The 11,439-nt window shown below is 34.2% G+C and overlaps 1 protein-coding gene across 1 annotated transcript; it reads right to left on the bottom strand.

Moving 5' to 3' along the window:
* Window positions 1-263: 263 nt before the first annotated feature.
* Window positions 264-920, bottom strand: LOC120152808. Its single transcript, XM_039164933.1, has 2 exons — window positions 582-920; window positions 264-530 (listed from the first exon to the last, which is right to left on the bottom strand). The coding sequence occupies exons 1-2, from the start codon at window positions 918-920 to the stop codon at window positions 264-266; spliced, it is 606 nt and encodes a 201-aa protein (XP_039020864.1).
* Window positions 921-11,439: the final 10,519 nt, after the last annotated feature.

Here is an 11,439-nt window from a genome sequence, read left to right as displayed (position 1 = left end):
TTGTAGGGGTGCTAATCCTTCCCTAAACGTAACCGACCACGAATCCCTTTTTATTATAAAAAAAGAATGAATTTTTGGTTATAAACGCAGATCAGTTCATTTTTTATTTGATGTTTTCTTAAAACTCTTTTAAAAAATAATTTTTAGGTATTCGACCTACCTGACCCAAAAGGCCGATGGCGACTCCCAAATTATTTTCAAAAACCATTTATTTACATCAATTTTCCCGCCAAATAAATATTTCGTGCCCGGACGAAAACTGGTTACGACACATATGTCCCACATTTACAGAAACTTTGCTGCAAACCCTCGTACTCAAGTTGCTGAACCACTCCATCAATACGGATAGTCGGGATAAGATGTTTGTTCATGTTGACCACAATAGCTAGTCGAGTAAAATGACCACGGTCCCTAGCCAAAGTTTTATAGTCTATCTTGATTACCTTCCCAATGGCATTAGCAATGCATATGAAAAGAGCTTTTGAATAGTATCGATAAGGTAGTTTAGGAATACGAACCCAAACAATTACCTGGGAAGAAAATTTTTCAGATGCAGAAAAGGTCCTGCTCCATAGCTAAACAGTGAGGTAGCTACCATAAACAGTCCACGGGCCATCTGTGAGGACATGAACATAATCTTCCTCATTCTTGAATATAACTATGTAATAGTCACTATCTAAATCCACCACCTGGAATTTGCCTTTCGGTTTCCACAGCAAATTGATAAAATCAAGTAGCGTTTTATACCCGATACGACGACCAAACAAACAAACTATTATCGAGCGCCTCATACTCTGATCGACACGCTCATGTACTTTCTCATAAAATTCAACTGAGAAAATCTGTCCACTTGTATCAACGATAGCATCCCCTTCCTCAAGGAAGACATCATCAAGACAAGGGACCGGAGCAGGAATCATCTAGTGCTGCACTCCTCCTGAAACTATTCCTGAATACGATTTGATACATGATAGTGCACCGTTGTCGCTGGAGGGAATCCGTTCTTCATTATCCATCGCAGTAATTGTATCCACAGCCATCGAAAATGCTTCAGAGGCCGTCTCACAAGCATTCCCGACTTTCTTCAATGCACGAGCAGTATCGATAGGCGATCCGGGTCTCTCCAGGGAATTTAGATTCTCCAGATTAATCCCGTCAGTCCTAGGTGGGTCTTGGACAATGTCGGGAGGAACCTGCGGAGGCAAACAAGGGGATCCGCTGGCGGGACATCGAGGTGCAAAGGATCCTCATTAGGGTTTTACAGATTTCTATCACGTACGTTGACTTTTTTCACCATTAGGGTTTTATGCTCTTATTTTACTTTTACTTTCTTCTTTAATTTCTTATCATACAAAAATACTAAGCATATTCCAATTCTTTAATTTCTTATCATACAAAAATACTAGGCATATTCCAATCCATGCCTAGTTAAACTCATAATTAGCCTAACCTTTGCAATGGCTCAATTGTAGATAATGAGAATCGATTTTAGTGCTAAATATTTTTGATATTGTACTCTTCGTTTCTCCTGAAACTAGAAGTGGTAATTGGCCATTCTTTTTAAAGGTTAAGACATCTTCAACTTAAAAGGTGGACGTTGACTTGAAGATATTTTGACTTGTAGTTTGAAAATTGGATCGGTTGGTTGTAATTCAGTTTATTGTGAATAAACTTGGAGGTGATCCACTAAAGGGATAAAGATCAGGTTCGAGCAAATAATCGTTGGCGGGACATTGTTAACTCGACTTAGGATTTTCGAGAACTTAAGGTTTTTGTAGTTTTGAATCACAATTGTTGTGGTTAAGATCTTTCGGAAAGAATTAAATTTCTGGGTTGGTTTAGAGTCGATTAATAAAGGAAGACTTAACTATACAGGTTGGTTCTTGTAGTCGGTAAACAACGTACTTTCGAAAAGGGAAAATTTATTTTGATAAATGATCAAAATTGATGCTAAGCAAAGCTTAAGGCTAAGAAAATTCATATTTGAATAATTTCATTATTTATTCTATCATTCATTTTTTATTATTCATCATTACTTTATTATTCTCGTTTTCTCTAAACCTCTTTATTTATTTTTGCAGTTGAGTCAAAAGATTTAAACAAGGAAACGATATTACTAAATTTTCTAAGTTCATGCGGATCAACCCTACTTCTATATACTAGATTTTATCTTTAATATATATATCAAGAATTTTATTTGATGAAATGGATAACTTATCAAGTAGATACTAGATTATGAGCATCAATATTATTTTTTATTAAATGAGCATCAATATTGAATGATAAATATTGATACTTAGACAAATACCAATTTGGTATATTGTGTCTCTATTTCAATTGATTGGTATAGATACTCGATTCTAGTATCGATACCAAAATGACATATATAATATCGATACTTTTGTGGGTAGTTCCAATATCTCTTAGTGATTTGTAGGGACGGAGCCACTAAGGGCTTGGGAGGGGTTGTGGCCCCCCACCCAGGCAAAATTTTTTTTACCTTTAATTTATATATAAAATTTAAATATTTATGGGATAATTATGAAATTGTCCCCCAATTTTAAAAAAGTTATACTTTACCCCCTTAAGTTGAAATCCTCACTCTGTCCCTTGTGATTTGGTATTAACACCACCTATATAATATGGATATCAATCACACAGAAAAGATCAAATTTATCATAAAACATACCTTTAACCTTTCCAATCATTCACTAAATGACATATATAATCTAGTTAAATTAATTCACATCAAACACTTCAGACATACTATGATCACACAGAATTCATTAATATCACTTTACATACTTATCAATCATACTTCATCAATCATCGAGCATTATCTCTTAGTTTCATCAAGGGTCATACTTGTTCATATGCCAAACTTACCTTGTTCATCATGAATGATGCATTGATGTTATCAATTCAACTTTAGCAACATAACATGATTAACCCCCAAAAATAATAACATAAACTCGTACTTAGCATGGTTTATACAAAATAAATAAACCAACTCAAATATTGCTCAAAATGTCATTTAACACACATCACAAAACCATATACATAGATCGCTAATGACTTGCGACCCACTAGATGCAATCCTGAACTAAGCTTTTGAGATCAATGTCCTATAAAATAAGTAAACCAAAAAAAATATAAGCTTACATTGCTTAGTGAGCTAGTCTTAACCATGAATACTATTGGATATCATCTATATGATCATGCTTTAACAATAAACAATTGAAATGTGGGCAACAATAAGATGCTTACTTGTAGAACAATGTAAAGTACAATAAAAATTAATATTATCCCTATAGTACTTTTTCAACACGTGGAAACACGAATGCTCTTAAGTCACTACTAATAGTGAACTAGCATATTAATATGGTCAATCCTCTAACTCTATCGGGACATAAGTCAGGCCAATCATCAACATCCCTCCTAACACTACCAAGACTAAAGTCTATACGAGACTCGTACAAGTGTTATGGACGCTATTGTATGCTAATTTTATTCGAGACATGACAAGATAACCATGGGCAATAACTAGTCAGAATGTAATCACTTACCAACACTCGTTGCATTTCATATAACTACAATAGTTTCAAGTTTGCTTTTATTATTTTATTATTTATTTATCATTTTATTATTTACATCCAAATCCCATGCCGCAACCCAGATAGCCCAACAGAAGATCCAAACCCTTTAGGGTTTGTAACATTTCAGCTAGGGTTTTCTAACCCTAGCCCCAGCCGCCAATGATCCAGAGTCCTCCACGCCACCGCCGCCCTTGTTGCCAGGTGGTCCAACGCCCCACTGCCGACACCTCCACCCGCCATTACCGACACTCCTTTGCCACACTACACTTGATGAAGCTTCCAGAAGAGCCAGCTACCATCCCCACTTCGAGCTCTATGGTGAGTCACCGCCATAGCTTGGTGACTCACCGAGAAACCTCCCTGGGACCGCTCCAAAGATAGCTCAATGGTGGCCTATAAATATGGCACCGAACATGCAAAGAGGGGATCCATCGACAAAAAACAGAACAGAGAGAAGAGCAACAAGAGACCAACAACAAACAACAACGACGAGGAGAGCAAAATAAAAAAAAGTGAAAAACAAAGAACAAGTACACCAACAGCAGAGCCATTAAACAGAAAAAAATAGAGTGAAGGTATCGAGCATTTTACCTTCGTCAGAGCCTCCCTACGCCATTGAAACCGAAACACCGAAGGTAACCACTTTACATCTACGCATTTTGGGAGTGATTTAGGCTAAAAAAAACCTTTGGATTTGGCTTTAGGGAGAGCCGGGCTTTAATCTGGGGTAAATATGTAATTTTCGGCCACCGTGGTTGGTGGCGGTGGTGATGATCGGCGCCGGAACTTGACCGTCAGCCGGTGGTCGGTTGGATGTTTAGAGAGAAGACAGAGATAAATTTTTATTTCTCTCTGTTAGAGAGAGAAAGGAAATGATAAATGAAGAAAAAAATGGCTCTTAGGGGCTGGTTTTGGGTTTAAATACCCTCCCCCACACGACGTCGTTTTGGGGGAGGGGTATTTGTGTAAATTCTCATGTGGTTAAACCATACGCACAGTCACCAGAAGTTTATAAACTTCTATTTTAGTCACTAAAATCAGTTTATATTCCTTTCAAATTCGACTTTCAATTTTACTTTATGCTATTTTAGTCACTTCACCGTAGTTATAAATATTTAGGGTAAATTCTCTTTTATGTCCTTTATAATTTAAAGTAAATTTATTTTAATCACGTGTAAATTATTAGGGTAAATTACACTTTTAATCACTTATATTTCATAATATTTTGAATAAAATCTTTTAATTTTAATATATTATAATTTAATCACTATTTATAAGCTCTATTAATTTTTATATTTTGCATTTTAATCCTATTATTTTAATTTTATTTGTTTTAGCCATTGTTTAGTTAGATTTTAATTTTATATTTTATTTTCAATATATTTATTATTATTCGTTAGTATATATATATATATATATATATATGTATATAATAAATAATATTTATCTATTAATTTTGTTTCTATTAAAATCCTATTTATAAATTTAATAAATTACTTTTAATCATTTTAATCATATTTTAATATATATTTATCAATATTAAGAAAATGCAGTCTTAAAGCAACTGGATGTTCATTTTCTGATATTTTTAAATAAATACATATCTTACTTCTATAAATTATATCTATTTTTAATTATTTTTAGATAAATGTTTTAATGTTTATTTATTTTTTAATATTAAGAAAAGAGTTGTCTTAAAGCGCCTAGAAGCCCTTTTCTGATATTTCTAAATAAATATATATCTTATTTATATATATAAATTAATAGATTTTCTTAAAATTATAAATTTGAAATAATAGAATTATGAATTAAGTATAGTTTTTTTGAATTCTTAAATTTCCAATAATATAGACAAATTATAATTAATGAGTACCAATTTTGGGCGTTGTGGGGGTGTTAATCCTTCCCCAAATGTAATCGACCACGAATCCCTTTTTATTATTAAAAAGAACGAATTTTTTTATTAAAACACAGGCCCGTTTATCTTTTAACTGATGTTTTCTCAAAAACACTTTTAAAAGATAATTTTTAGGTATTCGACCTACCTGACCCAAAAAGCCGATGGCGTCTCCCTAAACATTTTAAAAACCATTTATTCATATCCCTTTTCCCGCCAAGTAAAAAAATTCGTGCCCGGGCGAAAATCGGTTACGACAGCTTGGCGACTCTGTTGGGGACCTGGTCAAGCTTATAAATCAATCATAAATTGTCTCTATTATTGGAAATTTAAGAATTCAAAAATATATATTTAATTTATAATTCTTTTCTTTCAAATTTTTTTTATATATACTTATGGTTTTCATAATATTATTTATTATATATTCTTCTTTATTAATTATGTATTTATTTTGTTTTCAGATATTAAATTTCATTTATTTATTTATTTATTTGTTTGTTTGTCAGAGGTTTGAATATTTCTCCTCACACACAACACTTGCATTGCATAACATAAGCTTTATAGTCAAGCTTGTCCCTTTTAAGTGGGAGTGAAAGCGACGTCTTCGTGAGAATTTATTCTCTGTGTCAGACCTAGTACGTAACTTTCGGGGTTCATATGATCTATATCTTCGTGAGAATTTATTCTCCGTGTCAGGCATAGAGAAATGTGTCCCCTCGAATTGAACTCGGTCCGCTTACGTCTGTGATGGACTAGGATTGAGGGTTTGACAGCCCAAGGGGGCACCAACAATGACAGTTCGAGTACTTGTACTCCTAGAAATGAAACCCTGCATATAATAAACCTTACAAATTCACCCACTCTAAGACAAATACTGAAACCATGTCCGTAGGCGTACACAAAGGATAAATAAGCTCTAGCTTTTAATTTAATTAATTTATTTTTTTGAATAAATGCATGTGAACTAGAAATCATGCAGTTAGGTTAATTTTTCCAAACAAAGCATGGAACTAGAAAGCATGAGGTTAGGATTTATACCTTGATAGATAGGATCTTTTCTTTCCATTAATTGGTACTAACCAATTTATTTTTTCCTTCCTCATTTTTATTTTTCATACATTTTGTTTTGCTCTAACTTGTTTATATTAATTTCTTTTGTCTGCATTGCATGATCATGGCATAAACAAAAGGTGTTGACTTGAAAGACTATTCAACAAATTGGAAAGACTTCATAAATGGACAAAAAGTTTTATGATTGAACAAAATATGACGCAGCCAAGGAAATGCATCCTGAGGGAACTCCGAGGATAGAGGAGAGTTATGCACCCAAAGATCGTATGCCCATTGAATAGCAAAAGGAGATACAAGAAATAAAAGAGCAGATGTCCAAGATGATGGAAAGAATATTTGTTTTGGCCAAAGGAAAAGAGATCCCTACACAAATAGAGATCAATGAACATAATCTTGCAATTTCAGACATGCAAGGGACTTCTGATCCTAACCAATTGGAGAAATTACAAAAAGTCATCATTTGTATTCACAAGTCGTCTGGAGATACCAAAGAAATGGTGACAATTGTAAAAACTCCCAGAGATGAGAAGAAATCATGTAACCTGAAATCATCGAAGTTCAGTCTGCTCCCGACGTTTAAAACTCAGGTTCAATCCAAGACAAAAGGCAGTTCTCATTTTGATGCTATCTCTATATCATATAAAGAGTTATATGAGAAGCTACTTGAAGCACGAGAAGTGGCTCCGTACTACATAAAACCTTTCCAACCTCCGTATTTGAATTGGTATGACATCATCATGAATTGTGAATATCATGCCGGAGCTCAAAGACATAACATCGAGAATTGTCTTGCCTTCAAACATCAAATTTAAAGTCTTTTGGATCATGGAACCTTACAATTTATGATAAATGATCGACCTAGTTTGGTAACTGAAGATCCTGCTAGATTAATACCAAAAGTATTCAAAGGTAAGAGTATCAGTAGGGGCGTCCAGAAGGAAAAAGATTTGCTAAGGTCCGAGGCTCAAATACGTCATTTAAAGATTGAAAACGATAAATTGAGCACCAAAATTGAAACCATGCAGGAATATTTTCAGAAGGTCAGTCAAGCCTTTCAAGAGGCTGGCATAGGAAACACCCCAGAATAGTGGATAACAGGGGTTACCAAACTGAAAAAAGAACTGCAACATGTATGAAGATCTTGTTCAAGAGTTTCTTGAACACAAATGTTCTCTTACAAGGAAAATGAGCAACTCTAGGAATTGACATAGGAGATGAAGGAACACCAGAATGTCATGGAAGAAGTCGCAGTCAAGACAAGCAATATGGCCCATAAGCTGATATACTAACTTGGCTTTAGAGAAGTTAGGATGGAAAGTCATCCCCTATATGTAAAGTTTTATTGAAGTTAAGACTGAAAGTTGTCCCTTACATGTAAAAGTTTTGTTTGATGCACGAAAACTTATGTTCAATGAAATCTGTTCTAAGATGATCACTCTTGATTAACACCTTTTCATACATGCATTTGCATTTCACATCTTTGCATTTTCATTTTGTATTCATACTTTTATGTTTACATCTTTGCATTGCACAGTTTGCATTCTTATTTTTGCATTTATTCATTTTCTCATTTACATTACATTTTTTATTTATTTAAGTATTGTTATATACATTAATTATAAAAATATGTAAATAATTCATGAAAGGTTTCTGTAACAGTAAAACCAAGATGATTCATTTATATTACTGTACTATCATCATGAAAACAATGGAGCAATCTTATGAAGGACTACAAGATCAGGGGTGAGAACCATTTACAGGGTTACCTCAGGATACAAGGAAAGAAGCATCAGATTCAGTACATGATGGATCAAATCAAATTATTCAGGGGATGACATCTGATAAAGAAGAGATAACTGATAAAGAGCGACCATGCTATCGGATTGAAGAGTCGAGAATGATAATATACCCTGAGGCATCCTAATCGAACCCAAAGAATAGCCTTATTAATTATTCACAATATGAGGAAAGATGCAAGAGGATGGATGAAGCAATCAAAAATATGAAAGGTAATAATGCCTCCCACAAAGAAATAGAAGCACGAGAGCTCAGCTTGGTTCCAGATTTGGTTATTCCCCATGAATTCAAAATGCCTGATTTTGAGAAATATAATGGCACCAGTTGTCCTCTAATCCACCTGAGAATGTTTTGCCGAAAAATGGAAGGATATTTAAGTTCTGATGATTTGTTAATTCACTCCTTCCATGATAGCCTCATTGGCCCAACAGTAGTCTGGTACAATCAGTTGACCCAAGAACAGATCAAGAGATGGGTTGATCTAGCTGATGCATTTTTGGGACAATATCGGTATGTTAAAGGCTTATATCCAACATGTATGAATCTTCAAGGAATAAAGAAGAAAGCCAATGAAAGGTTTCAAGAATATGCCTTAAGATGGAGAGGAGTAGCAGCACAAGTTCAATCTCCCATGTTAGAAAAAGAGATATCACGTATGTTTCGTGATTCCCTTCCCGCTCCTTTCTTTGAGTTAATGCATGCAAATCCGACGAAGGAATTCGAGAATCTTGTGACAAGTAGAGAATTAATTAAGAATGTAATCAGTGAAGAAAACTCAAAAGTAACATCCAAGAGCCCGACGGATCAAAAAGTGAAAGTTGATGATGTGAATGAATGTCACATCCAGAGTCCCCGCAACTACAAAAGAAAAAGAACAAGTAGTTGTTCGGGTCGACCAAAGAAAGTCACACGATCAAGAAGTACTTTAGAGGTGTTCCAAACTTCTATTTCAGACTTGTACCCTCATTTGATTAAGGGTCAATACATCACACCAACACCAATTAAAATGCCACCAAACCCTATTGCTTATAGTTATGATCAAGGTAGTGTTTGTGATTTCCACTTGGGGGTATTTGGGCATTCCCCGGGCAATTGTAGGCTATTGTTAAAAGAAATAAAGATGCTTTTAGACAAAGGAGTCTTGACACAAGAAATGGGGAGGAAATAAGGATGAAAATCCCGGTCCAGTACACACCCAACATTATAATAAGGCATGATAGATAAACAAGTGGAAGTTGATATTTACCACTGTAGTACCTTTCGTTTTCAGCATCTTATTTGAACTTGTTTTTTGTTCCTTTATCTGCTTTTGTGCAATAAATAAATTTGTGTTGCTTTTATGGTTATGAGCAAGGAATCAAATTTTAATCTTGAAATTTTTTAGTATCAAGTATATTAAATATTCTTTTAATTTTTCAGGAGTTATAGATCTTTGGTAAGTGATAAAATTATATCTTTCCATATCCCATCCAATGCCAATTACTTGATACTTACAAAATCAAATCCTGACACCACATTTATCTGAGATTATGAAGAAGTGTCTCTACCTATTTTTGAGACACCAACTCTATATGTTTACCTTTTTGGGTAGAGTTGATTGGTTTATGATACTACCTCCCACCACATACATGACTTCAAAAGTTATACATTTTTCCTTCCAAATACAAAACCATCATGAACCAAATGACCTATAAAGAACCAAACTTTCAATTATCCGTGAATCTTCCTACAAGAAAAGATGAGATGAGGCATTATGGACCAACTTATCGAAGATAATTTCGAGTGATTGAGGCATACTCAAAGAAGAAAAAAAAGATTGATTTAAATAAATATATCATGCATTAATTACATTGTTTTCATGTAAAATGAAAGTTAATCTTGAATATTCATCCCCCTGGAGATACCTCTTTTTACAAAGACTTCTATGTAGGAGATGACTGAACTTTGTGCACAATTTAAGCATGCAAGCTTATTGACAGATCGCCCAAAGATGAATGGAGCAGTTGAAAGAGAAAATAAGAACGTTAAGAGAATCATTACAAAGACCACTGAAACTTACAAGGATTGGCACGAGAAGCTACCTTTTACCTTATATGCATATCGAAATACTGTTCGAACATCACTGGGGAAATACCTTATTGTTTAGTTTTACTGATTTAAGTTGAGATCCCACCACTTTGTATCTTGAAAGAGGTAAAATTGGAGGAGGTTGAAGGGATCCAAGCTCGATTTGATCAATTAAACCTTATTGATGAGATGAAATTGAAAGCACGTCCGAGAGAGTTCCAAGAGGGTTATCTAGTTTTTAAAAAAGGATCTTGCCTATACATAAAGATTTCCGTGGGAAATGGATGTCTAATTAAGAAGAGTCATATTGTTGTAAAAATGGGGCCTTTTCTGGAGGAGCATTGATTTTGGCATAAATGGATGGGAAAGTTCTGAGAAACCAAATAAACTCAGATTCTGTCAAGAAATATTATACTTAAAGAAGAAAAAAAAAGGAAAAATAAGGGAAAAATTGAATCAAAATAGGCGACTCATAGAGCCTCAAGTTACAAGATTGATCAAGTACAATTAGTTCAAAGATTCATATTCAACAAGAAGCGCAAGAAATACTGAAGATAAATGAATCTTATGGAAAAATCCCCAGCAAAGTAGATCCAAGTCAAGCAAAGCAAGATTGAAGGCATACAATTTAAAGAGAATATCATCAGAATTCATTCTGCCTCTCAAGATTGATTTTTATTTGCAAAAATTGGTTTTTAAAATCTTTAATGCATGATATGAAAATGATAAAAGGGGAGTTCAAGATGTAAATTTTGAATAACATCTTGAAACCAAAGGAGGATTCGAGTTGAAAACCTGAAAAGGCGGCTCGAATATATTAAATGGTGCAACAACGACATAAGAGACGATTTTAAGCTCTTAATGGAGCACCACACATCCCAAAGATGTTCATGAGAGTCTGGAAACAAGAAGTATCTCTACGAGATGAGCATAACAACGAGAAGTATCTCTACCAGATAAGCATAACAATCATTTCTTCAAATTAATGGAAACCTAATGAGACATATATGC

Source organism: Hibiscus syriacus, unplaced genomic scaffold (genome assembly GCF_006381635.1).
Source record: "Hibiscus syriacus cultivar Baekdansim isolate YM2019G1 unplaced genomic scaffold, ASM638163v2 tig00111095_pilon, whole genome shotgun sequence".
Lineage (NCBI taxonomy): Eukaryota > Viridiplantae > Streptophyta > Magnoliopsida > Malvales > Malvaceae > Hibiscus > Hibiscus syriacus.
Note: the sequence above shows the minus strand (reverse complement) of the source record. Positions and strands in the feature narration are given on the sequence as shown.